The 22,713-nt window shown below is 37.5% G+C and overlaps 1 protein-coding gene across 1 annotated transcript; it reads right to left on the reverse strand.

The window, feature by feature from the left end:
• Positions 1-808: 808 nt before the first annotated feature.
• RIMKLB (ribosomal modification protein rimK like family member B) lies at positions 809-20,780 on the reverse strand. Its single transcript, XM_052639783.1, has 5 exons — positions 20,606-20,780; positions 8,560-8,790; positions 6,028-6,114; positions 4,810-5,013; positions 809-1,272 (listed from the first exon to the last, which is right to left on the reverse strand). The coding sequence occupies exons 1-5, from the start codon at positions 20,778-20,780 to the stop codon at positions 809-811; spliced, it is 1,161 nt and encodes a 386-aa protein (XP_052495743.1).
• Positions 20,781-22,713: the final 1,933 nt, after the last annotated feature.

The following is a 22,713-nucleotide window of genomic DNA, read 5'->3' on the forward strand; positions in this document are numbered from 1 at the left end:
CATAGATCAGGGAATGTTAAGACTAGCATGTATTAAAAAAAATGCAACATTAACAGAGCATATGTCTTTCAAAAAAGGCTAAAACACTAACAAATACAAGTCAATGCACATATTTTTAACTAGTGCAATTTTATCTACAATGGAGTAAATGTTATTTTGTGTGCCAGACATTGCAATACTGTTCATTTCCCTTTTATCATGCAAACATGCCAATTTTGTCATTAAAGGAAATTTTTATTGGGACACACTCACATTGCCCTCCCACCCATATCAAGGGTTGAAAAAAGTCGCTGAGAGTCCCTTAGAATTTCGTAAATATGAAGATAAAGCTGCTAGTTAATAGTGTATAGGCTGAATTTTCAGATTTTTAAAAAAGAAAAAACTATAATTTAGGTGGATGTTTACCTCATCCATTAAAACACAATATGAAATTACACTCCTGTGAAATTTGTACCAACTGTACAAAAACAAAAAGAGCCATAAAAAAATTATGATCTTCATGGCCTGAGAGCCTACACATTTCTGAGTAACTTAAAAGAGTAACTACAAGAGCCTGACATTTTTCTGTGTCTCACCTCTTCTGCCTCTCTATCTGTAGCATTTGTAAATAAAAGTAACATCTTAATAGCAGAGATCATGTCTATCTCCCACTTTTTCCCTCCTAACTACTCCTACTCATCTTCCTGAGCATTTTTCATGAACAGCATTGCAAGTTGGTTTAAAAAAGAAAGAAAAAAGAAAGAAAAAAAGGAAAGAAGAAAAAGAAAGTTTTACAAGGGTTTTGTTGGTTAATTATTTACCGGTGGAATCACTCCACCAGGAGTTTGATTTCATTGGCTAGCAGTTGGTTCATGTTGAATAGGCCCCCTGGGAGCTTGGTGAGCAGCTCTCGCTCGGTGGTTTCAGGGTCGCTGTCAACAGAGCTGGAACTTGCGCTCATGTTGTCGACAGCAGTGTTGGCTGGGGGACCCAGCTCCGGCTCACTAGTCTCACTGGCCGTGGACACCACGGAGAGCAGGGACATACGCCGGGTGAGCCGGCCAGAGGGCAGAAGGGAGGCGGCATAGTCCGCAATGATACCAGCTACATCTAGATTACAAGCCTTATCAAAGGCGATGAAACCTACATTTGCATTGGCCTCGCAGACACAGAAGGAGCCGTCATCTTTCATCAACAGGTCAATGCCACACACATCCATTCCTAGGATATTAGACACCTGGATAGCTAGCTGCTTCCCTTGTTCACTCAATGAGCACATCATCCCGACACCACCTGACAAAAGAGAAAAAAAGAAATGATAAATTTTTGGAGTAAAACTAAAGCAGACCTTAAAAATAACCCTGCTAAGGTTAACCATCTCTTCAAAATCTTCTTAATCAATAGCAAAAACAAAAGTGCTATGCTAATGTAAAACTGGGACTCTGAAGTCTAGGACTCCTTCATTAGGGAATCCCCTTTGAAATTGATGAGTGAGTACTTTTTCAATGTTATATTTTCTGAAGACAATGAACTTTGACTAAAGCCTATCTTACTTGCAATAACATGGAACTTTTGCAAAAATACAGTTAACTATTTAATATTGTTATTGGTTTCTATCAGTTCCAGATTTTAATTTGTAAAAATAATGGAGATGCGTAACAGAGACTCAGAGAAGGCAATGGCAACCCACTCCAGTACTCTTGCCTGGAAAATCCCATGGACAGAGGAGCCTGGTAGGCTGTGTTCCATGGGGTCGCTGAGAGTCGGACACAATTGAGCAACTTCACTTTCACTTTTCACTTTCATGCACTGGAGAAGGAAATGGCAACAACCCACTCCAGTGTTCTTGCCGGGAGAATCCCAGGGACGGGGGAGTCTGGTGGGCTGCTGTTTCTAGGGTCGCACAGAGTCGGACACAACTGAAGCGACGCAGCAGCAGCAGCAACAGGGAACAGAATCTAGGAACATGGTTCTCTTGCTCAACAGCCCCTATTCTATGTGTCATCCCTAAGCTGAAAGGATCCTGGGGCTTAAGGCAGTTGGCTGAGTAGAGGGGAACTCTTTGCTGGTATCTGAGAGTAAAGAATTAGAACTAGATTTTCTAATTTGGTGACCAGCTTCAGGAAGCTTTAGATAAGGACCAGAAAGCAAAAGAACTCTGACAAAACTTTGGCTTTAAGAGCTCAACAGAAGGAAAGTTGACCTCACTACTATGTGAGTATTGCCTGACCCCGAAAAGACCAAAAGGGAAATGCACACATGAGTAGGATTCAGGTACTCCTCCCCACCTGCCCACCACTATCACCATCACCACCACCACCAGTGAGGCTGGAAGGGTAAGGGAGAGAAGCCCAGGAAATAAGAGGGCTTCATGTAACTGCCTCAGTAAGGGAATGACACACTAGTCAACGAATTAAAGACTGCTTCTCGGCACCCACAGTACTGATGGATCTTTAATGCTCTGAAACCATTTGCAATGCTCCAAATAACCTGAGCAGAGCTCTGATGTGATGGGATAGTAACAAGAACAAAAACAACAAGCCACCTACAACTTGAATAAAAGAAAAGCATTAAGTTCAAGTTTAGCACAAAAAAACTCTCTGAACTAAAACAAAAATGACTACCCAAGTTAAAAACTTCCGTAGCAGAAATGAAGGAGAGTTGCTTTTGTGAGTATAACTTATAACTTGGAAAATCTAGCTTAAGAAATATTTTGAAGCACATACAAAAACACTGAGGTGAAGCCACAAACAAAAAATTTGCTAACTGAATCAGAAAAACTCCTCCCCAAGAAGGAAAGAAGAGTTTTCCTGAGGCTTAAAACAAGTAGGTCTGATAGAAACAGCTTACTAAAATCCAGGTTGGACAGACTGAGAAGAGACACATATCTAAAAATATCCTGACAAAATATTGAGCTTTTCAAGTAAAACAACCAAAAATAAAAGAGAACAAAACAAAAAAACTTACAAAGAATATATATTACCTACCCCCCCCCCCCACTTCACCCCCGCTGCCCAATCAGAGTAGATTTGGACATTCAATTGTAAAAGTGTAAACTATAAAGCGGGTTTCCCAGGTGCCACTAGTGGTAAAGAATCCACCTGTTAATGCAGGAGACACAAGAGAGACAGGTTTGATCCCTTGGTCGGGAAGATCACTCACAGTAGGAAACGGCACCCTACTCCAGTATTCTTCCCTAGAAAATTCCATGAACAGAAAAGCCTGGCAAGCTACAGTCCATAAGTCCATGAACAGTCGGACATGATTAAGCATGCACACATCAACTATAAACCAGCAGAACTGAAGCAACACTTTTACAATTTCAGAATTCTATCTCAGCCAATACATCATCCTGAAAACTCAAGATATGAGAAGGAGCAGCTGGGGAATAAAGAGTGATGAGTGATAATTCTTGCAATATGGGTATGTGTGTGTGCATTTCCAGTTGCTTTAGTCATGTCTGACTCTTTGGGACCCCATGGACTGTAGCCCACCAGGCTCCTCTGTCCATGGGATTCTCCAGGCAAGAACACTGGAGTAGGTTGCCATGCCCTCCGCCAGGGGATCTTCCCAACCCAAGGATTGAACCTGTGTCTCCTACATCTCCTGCATTCTAGGTGGATTCTTCATCACAGAGCCACTGAGGAAGCCCCAATATGGGTACAATTAACCGTAAATAGATAAAGACAGCCTGGGAATGGATAAAGTAAGCACTTGATTCTTGAAGCAGAAGAGATAACTCAATAAAAGAAATTCTAATCCATACTTGAACTAAAACTATTAAATGGTTTTACAGAACAATGGAATATAAACCCAGGAAAGCATAAATTTTTGTCTGTTTTGTACAATGTTATATACAAAATACTGTTAAAACAGTACTTGATGCTGAAAAATATTTGTTCAGTGAATAAATGAATCAAGAGGAGGGGAGCAGGAAGTAAAGTAAGACTGTTCTAATCCTCTCACTGGGGGAGAGAGGGAATAAGAGGTGGTACATTTTCAGAGTAGAGATTTCAAGGAGTCTGGACATGAAGTCTTATACTAGTGAAGGGATCAAGGATGACTCCAAGGATTTAGTCTAAACTAGAAAGATATAGCTGCCAATAAACAATAAGGAGATAACAGTGTGTGGGACATACTGGAAGAGGTAGCTAGATGGGGAGTTCAGGTTTGGACATGTTGAGACTAAAATCTCTAACAGTTATCTATATGGCGCCATTGACAAGCAGTGACATATGTGTGCCCAAGTTCAAGAAGAATGCCTAAACTGGAGAGATAAATTTAAAAACAGTAACAAATAAATGGCATTTAAAGCCATGAGCTAAGTAAGATTACTAAGAAAGTAAAATAAACACAGAAGAGGAAAACACCGAGACTATGCTCTGAGGCACTTAAAAGATCTCAGAAAATATACATTTAAACAAATGAAAATCAGCAATATTATCTGGACCAACAAGTTAAATAGGTTAGGACACAGCTTAAATGAACCTCAATTATACAGAAAATAATACTGGGCTGGCCAAAGAGGTTTCAGTAACATCTTACAGAAAAACCCAAATGAACTTTTTGGCCAATTCAATATAAAACCAAAGAGGGAAACTGGTAGACATTTCCTACATGTGTGAATTGGGTTACAAGTTGAGCCTGGGTGAAAGCAAATTTATACATACATAAATTATGTTCGTGTTAAGTCTATTAATGATATTTACATATGAAAGACATATTTTTCAACTTATTATGTAAAAAGATCTGAGTTATACACAAATACTCATTGAATAAGCTTAAATACTACTACTTTATATCACAGAAAAACTCCTGCATTGCTTTTACCTAGTGAGCAGTTGCTTTGCATCCTCCCATCTGTAGAACAGCGTAACATGGTGCCAACCACACGGCCTCCCACGACAATGACACGTACATCCCTTCCATGAGACTCTTTAACATACTTCTGGAACAGGTATGGAGCTTCATGGCGAATAAGGTGACTTAGATCAGCCAAATGGTGCTTATCTCGAGCCAAGAAAACTGCTTTGCCTGTGACCAAAAGAAGAGCAAGAAATGAGTATGTCATCAGACTATGAGCAGTTGGTATCTGCTACCTGTATCTTCTTCTGTTCCAATCTACTTTCTCAGAATCAGTTGTTTATGGTCACTCTCGCATTCCCCAATCTCTTAACAGAATTTATTGTGAGGCTGGGTTCTTGTGAATTGTATTTCTTCAGGTTAGCCAATAATACTAGCCTCACTTATCAGTAAAACATTTTTCTGAGTTAAAATATATGTTTTATATATTATGCAATATTAAGATACTATATTTGCATTTAGTAAGATAGTAGTATATTACTACTTTTGTGCCAATAGAAGTGTCTGTTTTTAAAACATAGTTATAAATACTCTGACAGCTTTCTCATTAAGAGGAAGGGGAATCTATGTCCCATTGCTTGAATCTAGGAGGGGATGTAACTGCTTCACCCAACAGAATACAGAGTAAGGACTTCTATCCGACTTCTGAGGCTAGGTTGTAAAAGGTCACACAGATTCTTTGTTCCCTGGAGCAGTCACTGTAGGAGCCCTGAGACTTCTTGGCTGACTGGAGAAGTCAGGTAGAAGTAGTGCATTAAAGTCCCAGCTGAACCCTCATCCAGTTATCTGTCAAGGCACTAAAGCTTGGAAGTACTTGGATTTATGAATCATTTTACACCTTAAAAAAAAAATCACTATTAACCCAAAGTTATTAAGATATTTTATATACTGTTTTCAAACAACATAAATTGGGATGAGGATGATGGTGTCAGTGATCTAGAATCCTTGTACTGTTGAAAAGGAAGATAGATCATTAACTTGAGACTCAGTCTAAATTAAGTATGCACCTTAAAATGTCCAAGATAACCACTTAACGAACAGAAATAGCTTTGAGCAAAACTCACCAACTCACAAAAGCCTTCCACAAGTCTGAGGTACCACACACCTAGCAATTTCCCTACAATTCTTTAGAAGTTCTGAAGACTAGTTTCAATATTATGTATAATAGCAACAACCCATACACACCTCTATGACCACGTGTATTCTTCACTACCATTGGGAACTCCAATACTTCTGCTTCATCAATCATTTTAGCAAAATTTTCATGACCACCTGGTTTGAGCAAAAAATAAAATTTAAGAATAGCAGCAGAGGTGTTTTATGATAAATTTTATCTAAAGTCAGCAAGACAAAGAAGGTAGAAGGTAAGAACTTAATGGCTCAATTTTGTCTTCAGTTAACTATCAGTTTAAAACAACTACTTCTTTTTAAATGGATAAAAACTATTAAACTATAAATATTCTAATATCGAAATCAAAGAAGTTAAAACAAAGTCTCCTAGTTTTATTAACGTTTTTCATAATTTTTTATTTTTGGTTGCACTCCATTTTCATTGCTGTGTGTGGGCTTTCTCTAGTTGTAGCAAGCAAGGGGCACTCTTCATTGTAGGACTTCTCATTTTTGTGGGTTCTCTTGTTGCGGAGTACAGGCTCTAGGCACATAGGTTTCAGCAGCTGCCACACAGGCTTAGCTACTCTGCAGCATGTAGAATCTTCCCAGACCAAGAGTTGAACCTGTCCCCTGCAATGGTAGGCAGATTCTCATCCACTGTACCACCAATGAAGTTCTATTTTTCATATTTCATCCTTTATTCTTCCACCACACAAGTAATAGAAGCTCTAAGATCAACTTGAGTATACAGCATTCTATTTGGATTAAGAAAGAAGAGTGAGTCACTGGAGAAGACTCATCCAAAGTTGAAAAAATGCTAACATGCATGCGTGTGTGTGCTCTCGCTCTTATCAAATACACAAATTAAATTTTCTTTTCTCTATTATAAAACAGAGTTCATTCTACCATGAGCTATTCAGGTAACCCACAGGTTATGTCTTGTTCTTTCTGTTTATACTTCCTAGAAACAAATGATAAAGAGCAAAAATGGATTGTAGTTGCAAAAAATCAGCATGGCTGACAGAATAATCAGACTAAGAAAAAGTTCAGTAAACAACTGCAATTTCATAAATTTGTAGCTTAAGAGAAATTATGATTAGCCAGTCTCCACATTTTAAGCCAGATTTGGTTAATATAATTTGCTCCTTTCCATTCTCTTAAAATCAGTACTGTAAACTGATGAGGTAAGCTGTAACATTTCAAAAGAAGAAAGAATTGTGAGGAAGAAAGAACTATTCATATTGTCTCTTCTTGTGCAATTGCTAAAAAGAGCAATGGTATCTACATATGCCATACAAACTGGCGAAGTTTCCTTCTTTAAAATATTAAAAATAACAAGAGGACAAGAATTTCTTTTTAAAGCCTCTCCAACTTTTCAAGCATTCGGCTGGACATTTTAATGAAAAACTATAGTGATTTATAGTAAGCCTGATTCTTTCCAAACTAGAAGAACTGGAAAGTCAGGAATATATTAAAACAACAATGTTTATAATAGTGCTACATCAAGTGTGGTCCAGGAACCCCTGCCTCTGTGACTTCTTTGCTGCTGATATGTGTCCAGAAAAATATAAGAAGAGTAAACACAAGAAAACAATTTGGCATTGTTCTGATATTTTTACAGTACTTTATGCATACTGTAAACTGGTTTTAGAGCACTATAGTATTGAAAGCCACAGTAAATTTTTTTAAAAATAAAAAAAATGGTCCTCTCCCACAGATGACTTCAGAAGCAATGGTTTAAAGCATATCTAGTGTCATTTTCTTTCATTCAAAATATGAAAATATTTATGAAGCATTAACATGAAAATGTCAGAAACTATAGAACGATTATCAGATTATTTTACCTCAGGGCTTGTCAAACTGAGGACAGATTTGGCTCATAGCCTTTTTGTAATAAAGTTTTACTACAAAATAGCCACATTTACTATTTAAGCTTCGTCTACTGCAGCTTTCAGGCTTCCCTGATGGCTCAGTGGTAAAAGAACGCGCCTGCCAATGTAAGAGATATGGGTTCGATCCTTCGGTCAACAGATCCCCTGGAGAAGGAAATGGCAACCCACTCCAGTATTCTTGCCTGGGAAATCCCATGGACAGGAGGGGCCTGGCAGGCTATAGTCCATGGGGTCACAAAAAAGTCAGACACGACTTTGCAACTAAACAAAAAACAGCAGCAGCAGCTTTCACAATACAATAGCTTTACTGAGGGTCACAAAAGAGAACATATGGCCTGGAAAGCCAAAAATATTCACTATTTGACCCTTTACAGAAAGAGTTTGATAAGTCCATTCTACCTACACCAAAGAAGTGAAGTGAAGTCGCTCAATCGTGTCCAACTTTGTGACCTCATGGACTGTAGCCTACCAGGCTCCTCCATCCATGGAATTTTCCAGGCAAGAGTACTAGAGTGGTTTGCCATTTCCTTCTCCATACCAAAGATAAGTCTCATAATTCTCCTGCCTAGTTTGTTAAAACTTAAAGTCACTTCTATAAGAAGTTCTTTCATGTTCACAAATTTCCTTGTATCATATAACCCTATCAGTTTAGTAGGGCTTTCAATATTATCAGTGCTCTAAAACTAAGGCAATAAAGTCTTATTAGTAAACTCACCATAAGAAAAAGTATCTGGCAGAGGAACACCATGACCTGCCAACTCTTGAAACGTCCAGAACTTATTAACACAGTTCAGGATGGCTTGAGGTCGGTTCATCAGCCTGCATCCCATCTTCTCTAGATGCCGCAAAACAGTGATGTCACTGTCACTCTGCACCCAAGGGGTTGGTACTCTCACTACCACCACCTGCGGGTAGGCAGTGATTAGTTCTCCACTGATACGCAGACCTGAAATACACAGGAATAAAACCAAAACCATCAAAGGAGAATACAGAATAAAATAGAGAAACAGATACAGACCAAAGTTCAGGTCTCAAAACTAAATGTACTATTCTGCTAACATTTTACAGAGACAGAGACACATTCCTCCTTAAATGATTTCCTTTTGTAAGAAAAAAAACATTAATGAGAAGAATTTATGTACTGGGTAATAAATTCTGGTATATGCCAATACAATGAAATATTATGTATTCATTAAAAAGACTGTCATAAATCGCTATGTTTGAAGACAGAAACATGTCGAGATTTGCTTTCAAAAAGCAAATAACTTTGTGTATACATGTGCTTTTAGTACAAAAAAAGCATTTTTAAAAGAGCAGTTTCTTCAGTTTTATCCAGTACCATTCTATTTTTGAAAAGGCCCAAATAATGGAACAAGGTACTCAAGTTGCTTCTTAAAACCTATATTCATTAAAAAATATATGCTTATTAAAACATTCAAATATAAAAATATAACACATTTATCCCATCCAACATCCCAGGTTATTATTAGTATTTCCCCTAATGTTAACTAAGTAAAGAAAAATATGCAGGTAATTTTGACAAATATTTTGTTTGTGTCATTTTGTGGCACTTTCTTTCATCATGTAACATTATACCAGACATCTAAGCCAATGTAAATATAGCTTTATTGGGCTCAATGGAATTATACTTAAAGATACACCATATAATCAACCCCTTAGTCATGAATATCCATTCAATAAATATTAATTACTATGTGTCAGGTTCTTTTCTAAAAGTTAGGAAGATTGGTAAATAAGGTATATCAGCTACCTGTAATCACCATGCTACACATTACATACCCAAGACTTTTATAGGGAGTGTGTGTGTTTGTACACCATATTTTCTTTATATACTCATCTGATTTGTCAATGGACATTAACTTTGTTTCCATGTCTAATTATTACAAATAATGCTGCTATGAGCATGGGGGTAACAGATAAATCTTCAAGATAGTGATTTTGTTTTCCTTAAGTAATATTCAGAAGTGAAACTGCTGGATTCACAATTCTGAGTCAAAGAGACTATATCTGTTCTGATAAGGGAATGAACTTGATATTGCCTGTTGATATATCCTTATCTTTTAATCCTTTCCTGTATGGCAGAGGCTAGACGCACTTCCCAGACCCCCTTACCAGCAGGATTCCAATTTGGAGAATTCACCAATGAAAGATAATTACACACAATTTTAAAGGTCAAAGTAGCAGTCATTATTCTCTGGGGGCAGCTATGGGTAGTGCTGTGGTCATCAGCAGATGTGAGGTTTTTGGCCAATGGCTCCAGGCATTCTCCTCATAATCATGCTGCTAGAGATCAGCAGCAGCAAATTTCTGCAATCCTGCATTTTCTCATTTCTTTGGCTTTTGTGCTGACTTGCCTCAACAGGCAAGATCTAAACAGCATTTTCCTTGAAATCAGAAAAAAGCCTAGTGACCAAATGAAAAAAGGTGAAAAGGGAATTCAGTTTAGGGCAGAAGATGCTGACTCTGGATCATAGATACGATCTTGGTGGTAACATAAGGACATCAAAGTAGAACTATTCTGTAATAGTTGAAGTATAGGTAGGAACTATACACATATGTATACAGAATTCATACCTGGTAGGTGGGGTGTGAATGTGCACCTATAGGAATCAGCCCAAGACTTAAGAAATAGGGACATATAGGGTGAAAAACGAAAAAGAAAAAATGGAAATTCCTAGGACCAAGACCTGATGAATCTCAGCAACGAGAAAGAAGCAAAAATCTGAAGAAAAATCAGTCAAAAAACTCAAAATATCTAGTCTTAAATATTATGAAAAATAAGAAAAGTCGGTGTTACCAGAAGAAAATCAAATTTGTTACATGAAAGGTAAAAAGAGGAGTGAGCAGAAAAAAGATACTTTAATTGTCAAAAGAAAATTCAAATTCTCATTTCCCTAAACTGGAGTTTTTGCTACTTTTAAGAAAAGGGATTAAAGAAGGGAATGGAAGTGTTTCACTCTAAGTCTGCTGCCAAAAAGAAACTGGGAATACGGGAGTACTTTACCCAAAGCAGTCAGATCTGCATAGTACACTATAATGGATATTACTGAGGATGGAAAGAAATTCAATGCCTCCTGTGACAAAAATACTTTATTACTCCAGGCAAGCAGAATGTGATCTGAGGCTACCCAGAAAAACAGGGGCAGGTACAGATGAATGTGAATCCCCAAAAAAGGCAAAGTACTACTGATCTCTTGGGTACTTTCAGTAAATACAACTTATCTTTGACGTAGAGCTTATGAAACTGAAATATGGGGCAAATGACTCTTTTCCTTAGATCTCTGTTATTCATGATACACAGGTACAACTGCACTCTACTTATTATGGCCACAGCTATTCATTCCAAATGAATGTGCCACCAGTCAGTTCTTTCAACTCTACTTCTTTTTTGCTTATCATCTTAAATGGTAACTCATGATGCTATTCATCTAACTTTGCTTTGTATTGGGATAGAGATTTCAATATAAATATTTTAGATGTAAGTTTTGAATTAAGTATATGATTAAACATCAAAAGTCAGTAATGAGTTAACCTTAGAATAGCTGGGAATGGGGCTGGGAAAAATTTCTGTTCCTATATTTTTTGTATAAAGTGTATTATGTATTAAAAGGCTGCTGCTTTGTCACGGCAAAGTGAGAAGGTGCTAAGAGCTGATTATTCTCCTAGTGGAAAGATTCCTTTGGGATATTAATAATCTCCTTGCCAGTAATTAAGTGGGAAATCTCACTACTCCTGTGCTTTTTGAGTCTAGTTTGGCTACATGATTAAGTGTTTTTATCCTCAGGGAATAAGAAACAGACAACTGATAGCTCCCTGCTGACTGGCATTTTTTTTCTTCCATCCTTTAGAGTTCAGGAGTATTCATCAGGATTTCAGGAATCTTTTAAAGCTGACATAACTTTCAGTATCTTAACTGGAAATGAAGGTGCTATTTGTACATGATTTAAAAGCCACATAATCTCTGTGCCAAAAATCAAGGAAGCACTCAAAGATTTAAGACAGATGAATTATGACAACATTAGACAGCCTGAAAGGGCTTCCATGAATGGAAGGGGTAGTCGAAAACAAATTTTGGACCAGAAATCTAACATATTCTTTCTCAGGCTGTGAGTTCTACCTGGAAATAGCAAGTAGGCAGGATAACAGAGTCATAACTTCTGAGCACTCCCTACACCCTGTTAAATTCACATTCAGTTGTTTAGGTCAGTAACCTAGAATCCATTACTTGACAAAGCTATTAAATTCACCACATGTAAAATCTTAAAAAAAAAAAAAAAACCACATAATTCTGAATGCTTTAAAAAACTCATTGTAAATCTACTTTTCAATATTTTAAATAGGACATTAAAAAAGACTGCAGCAGGAGGGCTTTGGTCACATTGGACTGCTGCCCATCATAAATGCAGGTCTATCTTCACATCAGAAAGGTCTTCTTAAACTTAAAGGAAAAAAAAAAATCACTGGCTTATTTGCCCCACAGGTCCCAAAAATGTAGGAAGAAATCGTTGCCCAAATTTTGAGGAGAATAGGGCAATTAGTAACTCTGTAGTGCCAAGGGTCAAACGATTCTCAAGAGTTATACAAAATACTTTAAAAGTCTTTATTAACGCTGGGTTAGAACTCACATATCTAGAAATTATCAAGTATCAAAAACCAGGCATAATTTAAGAATCCATTCTTTTGAGAATATATATGTGTTTCCTATCTGTTCACCTGCTATCCATCAAAATAAATTTTATGTTTCCTATCAAACCATCCCTCTTTAATATCCTCAGTAATCCTTTTCCCCCTCAAATTTATTTCTAAGACTTGTCTCACTATTAATCCCAAATAGCAAAAACAAATTTTCTCCAAAGATGTCCTCTTTGGAGAATGACTAGGAACTAATAACATTTCTTTCCCAGGTCCTTCATCAGTGGTCCAGAAAGAAACAAAAGACTACTTTAACAGTGTGCCTCATTATCACTGAGCACTGCTGTGTAGCAGCTGACAGTCATGTGTCTGAAAAAAAGGGAGAGGGAGAGAGAGAAAAGGAGAAAGAGATGAGGAAAGTAGAAGCAAACAAACAAGCATTCAGATTATGACTGTCTTTTTTAAAAACATCTTTTATTGAAGGCAATGACTGGCTAGCTTCTACTCTAAGTGCCTTTAAAAACTATAGAATCTGGAGTGAAGATAACCAACTCTATCCCCAAAAGGAGGTAAGATATAACAAATACAGAAAAATGTGATGCTGCTAAATACTTCCAATTAAACTTAAATTTTAATGCTGGTATTCAAGCTCAGCATGTTAGAGTACATTCTCTTTACCTTTTCTATCGTTTACAGTGGTAGGATGAGGTAGCCTGATGGCACATGTGTTAATTGTTATTAGTAATATATCTTGGGAACTTGATTATCCCCCTTTGTATTCAGCTCCCAAGCAAACCTGATTTACTTAATACTTGATGCATAAGGTCTCAGTATTGGAAGCAAAAAGATATAAACATATTTTTCTCACTTAGCATGAAAAGTTTTATGAAGTTTTTTCCCTTACTATGATCCAAGTATGAAACACTATCTCTATACATTTTCTTCCCCTCATAAGATAGCAATCTACTCGGAAACAGTTAAAAATATATATGGAAAGAAAAGAAAAGTGGGGAAGTGTATCATTTTAATCACTATTAATGAAGCCAGTCATAAAAATTTACTGAAGTTTTCCAGCAACAGACTAGTATAGACAAGGGGAGAGGGGAAGCAAAGTATCTTTTTGGTGTCCTTTAAATGTCAAGTCTCACTTTCCACTTAGTAAACTTTTTAACAGCTCCAGGTTACAGTCAAATGTATAAGTCTGTTCCAACCTACTTTGGCAAAGTAGAGCAGGTGACATAAATAACTACATGGTATCTGGAACTTTTTGACGTAAAATTCAAAATATATATTTATATAACCTTAAATAAAATTTAAAGCTATAGAATAATAAAGAACAAAGAAGGAAATAGTGTTAAACTCATCGAATACAGAAAACTCTGAAGAAACCAACAGGGTAAGTAAATTAAGGTTCTTCGCTCATTATCAAAGGTAGATAATGAAAGGACAGCAAAGGCAAACACAGAAAGTGAACAGATCTACTGCAACAACGATCCCATATCTGATTCAAATCCAAGCTCTACTGTTTCTCCACTGTGTAACCCCAGGCTAGTTACTGAACCTCTCTGCGCCACAGGTTCTTTAAAATAAGAATAGTAGAAGTAATTCCCTTTATAAAGTTGTGATGAGAATTAACCTTGTTAACATTAGTTCGAAGTGCCTGGCAAATAATAAGCACTTAATAATTTTTAATCATTTCTGACATCCACCTTCCTCTTTTGCACAACGGAGACTGAGAGTCAGAATAACCAGAAATTCCCATTAGAGTAGGAAATACTATCTTGTTCAAAGCTATATCCCCCAGCACTACCTGGAATATAGTAGATAATTATTATTATATTGAAATTTGAACTTGTCTCACCATGGAAGGGGTGGGACACACAAATTGGCATGTGGAATCTTAGTTCTCCAAACAGGGATCAAACTTTCACCCCATGCATTGGAGTTTTAACCACTGAACCACCAGGGAAATTCCGCTCACCATTTTTTAAGACACAGAGCATGTGTTTTACTTAATGTCTGAAGACATAACTGCCTAAAACAAGATGTAAATAACTCAAACACCAGAGGTAAATCAAATCATATTAACATGTAAGAAAAAGGAAGAACAGAAATTAATGAACTAAAAGCAAACTCCCTGGTCAGGGAGCTAAGGTCCCGCATGTGTCGAGGTTCAGCAAAATAACTGTGCTTCCATAATGGAGTGGTTCTCACATTCGCCTCACACTCGAAAGGTCCTCAATTTGAAGCCAGGCAGAAACAGGCTTTCTTTTGGGGCTTCCCTGGTGGCTCAGACAGTAAAGAATCTGCCTGCAATGCAGGGGTCCCAGGTTTGATCCCTGGCATTGGGAAGATCCCCTGAAGGGAATGGCTACCCACTCCAACTCCTGCCCGGAGAATTCGAGGGACGGAGGAGCCTGTTGGGTTACAGTTCATGGGGTTGCAAAGAGTTGGACATGACTGGGTAACTAACACTAACTAAAAATCTAAAGAAAAAAACGGCCAAGATAAAAGTTGGTTCCTAGAAAACTAACGTGTTTGTAAAAAGAAATATAATTTTTAAACTGAAAGTTTTCTGCGGCAGTATCTAACAGACTGCAAAGGTTTATCTTCAACAGACCATCAGTTCCATTCAGTCATTCAGTTGTGTCCGACTCTCTGTGACCCCATGGACTGCAGCACATCAGGCTTCCCTGTCCATCACCAACTCCCGGAGTTGACTCAAACTCATGTCCATTGAATAGGTGATACTATCCAACCATCTCATCCTCTGTCGTCTCCTTCTCCTCCTGCCTTCAATCCTTCCCAGCACCAGGGTCTTTTCAAATGAGTCAGTTCTTCCCATCAGGTGGCCAAAGTATTGGAGTTTCAGCTTCAGCATCAGTCCTTCCAGTGAATATTCAGGACTGATTTCCTTAGGATTGACTGGTTTGTTCTCCTTGCAGTCCAAGGGACTCTCAAGAGTCTTCTCCAACACCACAGTTCAAAAGCGTCAATTCTTCGGCACTCAGCTTTCCTTATAGTCCAACTCTCACATCCATACACGACTACTGGAAAAACCACAGCTTTGACTAGATGGACCTTTGTTGGCAAAGTAATGTCTCTGCTTTTTAATATGCTGTCTAGGTTGGTCATAACCTTTCTTCCAAGGAGCAGGAGTCTTAATTTCATGGCTGCAGTCACCATCTGCAGTGATTTTGGAGCCCAAAAAGATAAAGTCTGTCACTGATTCCACTGTTTCTCCATCTATTTGCCATGAAGTGACAGGACCAGATGCCAAGATCTTAGTTTTCTGCATGTTGAATTTTCAGCCAACTTTTTCACTCTCTTCTTTGACTTTCATCAAGAGGCCATGGTTCCAAGTGAATAAAAGTAATTACTTAATCTCCAGTTTCACCACTGTGTGCCTTGGGTTATTAGAATCCCATTCTGGAAAGGTAGTCTTAATTGATTTCTGCCCTATCTATGCCAAGTAACCAAGTCTCTGAAGGACTACTGTTGGCAACATGCTCTCTGGAATTAATTTTTGTATTGGGGAAGCTTATTTGATTTGTAAGCAATTAAAATATCTCTAGTTAACTTGAGCAGGAAAAATAATAATGGATGTATATAGGATCATGCACAGAATTAAAAATAATAATAATGTAAAAACCAGGGTGAAAAAAAATACCAGGGCAATTCTGGGAATCCAGGAAGCAAGAACTTGCTTCTTATAAACTCAACAAGGTGCCATACCAAAAATAACTAAATTCCAAAATTTCTCCTTCTAACCTTGAGTCAAACAAACTTTCATCAGGTCAAACATTTCAACTTTTTATTAGGAAAATTCTAAATAGAAAATAAAAATATTATAATAAATCCAATGTACTATCACCCAGTTTCAAAAATTATCAATACATGCCCAAACTTGTCAGAGTAGTCTTGCTCATCCCTGTCCTCTTGATCCTTTTCTTTTCCCTAAAGGTAATCATCGTTGTTCTTGTTGTTTAATCTCTAAGTCACGTCCAACTCTTTGTGATTCCATGAACTATACAGCCCACCAGACTCCTCTGTCCATGCGATTTTCCAGGCAAGAGTACTGGGGTAGGTTGCCATTTCCTTCTCCAGGGAGATCATCTTGACCCAGGGATCAAACCCGCATATCCTGCATTAGCAGCCGGATTTTTTACCACTGAGCCACCTGGGAAGCCCATACTTAGAAAATTATCCTTTTATTAATTATTTCTTAAGCCAGCAAACGTTAACACTCACCTATCCTTAGAAAATGGTACCACACTATAATGCCCTTTTCTTAACAATAATTTCACCTAATAATGCTGTGTTTTATCAAATAGATTTTCAGCATGTATTATAAAATGAAGACTCTTGGGCACACACAACTTTCTTAACTGCAACACAAAAGGCACCAATCAAAAAAAGGAAAAATATAAACTGTACTTAATTCAAAACTTTTACTGACTAGAAGATGTCATTAACAGAGTGAAAAAAGCAAGCCACAGATAAAAGATATTCATGGTACACATAATCCTGTAAGAGACTTGTTCCCAAAATATAAAACAACAAAACAAAAAGATACACCTAAATCAAAAATAAGTATAGAGAGGATTCTGGGAGGATCAAGGAGTAGGAAGCATCAGGACTCTGTCTTGCCATCTAGACAACTCCTGGTCAATTTGCTGAACGACCACAACTTTCAGAAAAAGACTGGGATCATAAATGCAGTTAATTTTGATCAATTTCAGAACAGCAGCAACTACTCAGCCCCCATTCTCTAGCCATACTGTGCACTTGGTTCTGGAGCACCTGACACACCCTGCAGGAGTCAGGGTGACTATAACGACCTGCCCTCAAAATATCTGGGATCTCTGCTCTGACGGCTGCATGCAGCTTCTGATCACAGAGGTGCAGACAAAGAGGCCACAGTACTTTTTGTTATACCACTCTCTCCACTGGGCTTCCCAGGTAGTGCTAGTGGTAAAGAACTCACCTGTCAATGCAGGAGACATAAAAGACTTGGGTTTGATCTCTGGGTCAAGAAGATTCCCTAGAGAAGGGCATGGCAACTCACTCCAGTACTCTTCCCTGGAGAATCCCATGGACAGAGGAGCCAGGCGGGCTACAGCCCATGGGGTTGCAAAGAGTTGGACATGACTGAGTAACTGAGTATGACAATGACATTAAAAGAAACTATGGGGGGCAGGGGAGATAAATTTGGAGCAGATATACTTATATATAATATAACTGACTCAATTTGCTGTGTACCTGAAACTAACACAACATTGTAAAGGGGGGAAACTACCTTAAAGATACTCAAAGAATGAAAAAAGGCAAGGAACAATGTGTGAACAAAATGTTAATATCAGCAGACAGAACACATAAAAGGAAACCAGTAAGTAACTCTGGAGCTGAAAAGAACAGTAACAGAAATGAAAACTGACGTAAAGGAATTCAAAGTGGATTTGAGCAGACAGATCAATAAACTTATGCATTGTTGGAGTCCCAGGAAGACTGTGGGGAGGATAATATTTGAAGAAATAGTGGCTGAAAACTTCCCAAATTCAATGAAAGATGTAAACATAAATATCCAAGAAGCTCAACAATCTCCACCTTTTGACAGACATATGGTGGGATGCACTATAATCAATCTTTCAAAAGACAAAGAGAATTCTGAAAAAAGCAAGAGAGAAGCAAATCACCACATTCTATGGATCCTCAATAAATTACTGGCAGATTTCTCATCAGAAACTTAGGAGGCCAGAAGATAGGAAGGTAATACATTCAAAATGCTGAAAGAAAAAACTGCCAACTAGGACTCCTATACCCAGCAAAACTCTAATTCAAAAAAGAGGCATTCATAGAAAAGCAAATACTGAATGAGCTTATGAGCTGCAAAGTGAAAAGACAGGACATTTGTCAGTTAACTCAAAGTAGTATGCAAAAATAAATCTCTCAATAAAGATATATAAATAGTGTTTATTATTATTTCTCCACTTAATTGCTCATCTATTTCATCATCTATAAAATGATACTATTACCTTCCTTACAAGATGGTATGAGATTTAAATAATTAAAAAATATACAAAATGTGAAGAAAAAAAAAAAACTAGGAATTCCTGGATTCATATGATGTACATCAGTGAAAAGTCTTTAATATAAAATTAGATTCAATGTTATGGGGAAACAAGCGTTTCTCAAGGTTTTATCATGTTAAAATGATAAAGGTAGTGTTTGTGAATGAGAGAGGGCGGAGAAGAAAGACTGTGAAAAAGAGATATGGGGCTGTTGTGTTAGAATAGCTGTGGCTTAGAAGGAAAAAACAATATTTTGTCATATAAATGGCTATTATGAATGGATAAAAAGGCCAAAAGGCAATGTTACAGAGACAGAAAAACTGAAATAAGAAGATTGTTTTAGGGGGAAAACATGGATTCAGTTTTGACAGACTGGCATGGAAACAGTTGAGAACAAAGTAAAAATGTCCATTAGGCACCTAAGAAAAAACCAAGCACAATGGTTTTCAACCTACGAAACTGCTGAAAAATAGTGATCTTCTAACCTCCTAAATCTTTCTGTAATGTGCCTATTTGACAGAAGCTAGGTCACATGAGGAACACAGGGGACTCTTTCAACCTTTAAAACATAGAAACATACACCAGAAGCCTGTGGAAGTTGTGTTTAGTGAGCTAAAATACCACACTGTCCTTGAGATCTCTTCTCACTCAGACTTCAAGAATATGCTTCTAACATAAAGTATCTTGAGTTTTTATTTTCAACAACAGTTGTATGGACCTTACAATTATCAAGTTGTAAAAGCATGTAATAGATACTACATAAAAGATTTCAAGGGAAATCTATCTGTACAGGAAGGTGCAGTGACATCCAATTCCTTTCATAACAATTTTACATTTATTTGTGTGATCAACTGATTAATGTTAATGTCTAATTTTACACACCATACCAATTAACTAGCACAAAGTGTGTACTCAATATTTAATGAACGAATGACACATGCTCTATCCCATATTTTTCTGAATCCATGTAAGGTGCTGCAACTGGGCACATGTATTAAAAAAAAAAAACTGGACTGAATTAACATGGCATGCATTTTTCTTATAAAGGTAGTAGCTACTTATTAATTCAAGTGAAATAATTTAGAAATATTTCTAATGCAGTTATTTGTAAAGAAACAATAACTGCCAAAAGATAATGAGGGTGCAATAAAAAATGTTAAGAAGACTGAGATAGAGAGTGATTGTTAAAAGATTCTACTTATTTAAACCTGATATCATGGTATAAATCAGGCAAGATTCTGGATCTATTGTTAACTAGTTCATGAATGAAACTACCCTACAATAGCAGACCTGTACTTTGCCTTACTATTGTGCAAGCTCAGTTGCTCAGTCAAGCCGGACTCTTTGTGGCCCCATGGACTGTAACTCGCCAGGCAAGAATACTGGATTTGAAGTAGATTCTTCACCACTAGTGCCACCAATAACCACCTTTCCCTAACAGAAGTGACCAATTTAGCTGTAACAAATCCTAACTTTTCCAAAGGAAAAGTGTCCTGAAAGATTCCCGAAAGACAGTCCTAAAGAATTTCCAACACATTTCCAAAATATCTTCCCCTAGTAATCCAAAAATAATATGAACTATTAGAAATATTTTTTTAAAACTCAGTTAAGACACTTTTATTCATTAAAAATACTATTAATATTTTACATTATACATACAAAGTATTTGCTAAAGAAAAAAAGAAGAATCACACATGGATTTTGATTAATTTACTAGACGGACCCCTGACTGGAGTACAGGTTCCTTTAGAGGCATCTTAAAAACAAGGCTTTTTAAAAACTAGAAGACAATAATGGGGAAAAAGTAGTAGGTTATCTTTAACTTCCCTCACAACTATTTAATAATTAATACAATGAGGGGTTTAATAAATACTGCTGTTTTCATTTCTTCTGTAAGATATACTAGATATTTAGACTAGATGATACTTAGTAATGATAAAGCCTATTACCAGATCCTTTGCCCTAATTATTCCTAAAACAAAAAGAATCACCAAATTCTAGGTAAAAATCCAGACCGTTACTTAACTATAGACTTACCCAGGTTTCCTTGTTCAACTGTTAGCACCAACTCATCCATCACCACAGCCCTAAAGTCCAGTTCCTCCTCACAACATTTGGCCTTTAACGCTCGTAAGATCTCTTTCTGGGGATAGTCTTCCCTGATTCGACGATCTGTCAAGAACCACAACTTGGCAGCCACAGAGCTACACATCTTGATCTGCTGTTCTTCCTTTCCTGGGATTACTTCGTCCTGAATATAGACTCCTCCTAGATGGAAAAGAAAATACACACAAAAAATAAATCAAGAAATCTTTTTTTTTCCTTTCACACACACAAATAAACACAATTATATACTAACCATAAAAAAATATATATATATATATATCCCTGTATCTTTTCCATCACTACAAACTCAAAGAAATAATGTACACTTGTGCAGTTACTGTTCAACTGCTTTCCTTATTCCATACGTGTATGTATAATTTGTTGGGCTTCCCAGGAAGAGCTAGTAGTAAAGAACCCGGCTGCCAATGCAGGAGACACAAGACACTTGGATTCTACCCCCTGGGTCGGGATGGTCCCCTTGAAGAGGAAATGGCAGCCCACTCCAGTATTCTTGACTGGAGAATCCCATGGACAGAGGAGCTTGGTGGGCCACAGTCCACAGGGTCGTGGAGTTGGACATGACTAAACACACACACAGCACATGTATAATTTATTATAAACATCTTTATAGGTATGTTTAAAAATGAGAAGGTAGTACCTATATTACTAAATGAGCATCACTACTGATGAAAATCACCATTTAATCAAAATAAAAATTTGAGAATATGGCGGAAAATTTTTAAATAATCAAAATAAATGCCAAAGCTCTTCAGTAAAATTTATTTTTCAGTCAAGAGACAGCATGCTCTTATTCAATGATTTTATTCAACAAACATAGCTTGTTTACTAGAATGCCACCAAAAAAGAGTGCTACTTCTCAAGAGTTTATATCATGAGTAAGAGAACTGGAAATCATTTTCATGAAAAGTAGCAAAAAGTTACAAGTTTTACTAACAAGCATTAATAGGTGATTTTAACAAATAAAATATTTCTAGTATTATTACATATGACATGGCAAAACTAACGCAAAAGGAAAGAACAAGGGGAAGCAACGGCCCTACAGATAAGACTGCTTCATAGCAGCTGGAACTGGTACCATTCGTGGGCTTTTGCCAGTCTAAACCAGAAGGGCCTGCTCCACAGATGCACACAGTAAGAGCAGAACATCATGGGACAGAGGCACTACCATTTGCATACACACAAAAAACACTCACACTACCCACTCTGTCAAGACCTTGACCCACCTACCCCAGGACCCACCCAAAGGCATCAGTCACTGATACCAGTAAATAAGCACAAGAAAGGGGTTTTGAGTTTTGAGCTCAACTTACACACTAGGAATATGGAATGTGGCCTTCCAGACCACTGGAAAAGGTCTCACTCAGAAGAAAAACCTCCACAAGTCACACCAGAGAGATGCCCAGTTTCCACTGAGAGGGAAACTATTAACATAAAAATGCCCTTAAAGTGTTTACAATGGGTAGCTTTTGAAACACCCACTCATTGACCTCCAATACTGTGCCTCCACTCACGCTGAAGTCTTGACCACTGTCTATTTTTATGATTGGAACTGCCCTGCATTACTAGTTCAGTTGTGGCCCCAGTAGAAATCAGGATGGGGCTGTGGTAGCCACTGGTAAGTGGGAAGCAGTTATGGTAAATCAGCTTTCAGGAAAATGCCCAGGCCACAAGAGTAATACACATGATGCTTCCAATGATCCTATAATCACACAATAAAAAGCATCCCAAGACTGCAGTCTCATACAGTCTTGCAGACTCCTAAGAGATGATGCTTGTGAGCATACCCATCTTGTCTGGCCTCATGGCCACAGCTCTGATAGCCTCATGTAGTAAAGTTTGGGTATTTATATGCTGGTACATGACCAACAACCAACTACATGCTCAAATTAGGCTCCCTATCTCTTTTCATTTTCTTTTTAATGAAGAGGCTCTAAATCCTCTTGCACCCAGGGTTTTAAGAAAGAAAACGATGTTCCCTCTCTGTCTGGGTGAGGTGAAGCAAAGACTGCCACAACTGG

This window comes from Budorcas taxicolor, chromosome 5 (genome assembly GCF_023091745.1).
Source record: "Budorcas taxicolor isolate Tak-1 chromosome 5, Takin1.1, whole genome shotgun sequence".
In the NCBI taxonomy this organism is placed as follows: Eukaryota; Metazoa; Chordata; class Mammalia; order Artiodactyla; family Bovidae; genus Budorcas; species Budorcas taxicolor.

What these genes read in the sequence shown, in the direction of transcription:
- RIMKLB (XM_052639783.1), bottom strand. Translation starts at nt 20,780, where the DNA reads ATGTGTAGCTCTGTGGCTGCCAAGTTGTGGTTCTTGACAGATCGTCGA. An exon ending in GAATACACGTGGTCATAGAG is followed by an intron (nt 5,014 to 6,027) that starts GTGTGTATGGGT and finishes TTTTGGTCACAG; the next exon opens with GCAAAGCAGTTTTCTTGGCT. An exon ending in GCAAAGCAACTGCTCACTAG is followed by an intron (nt 1,273 to 4,809) that starts GTAAAAGCAATG and finishes CTCTTTTGTCAG; the next exon opens with GTGGTGTCGGGATGATGTGC.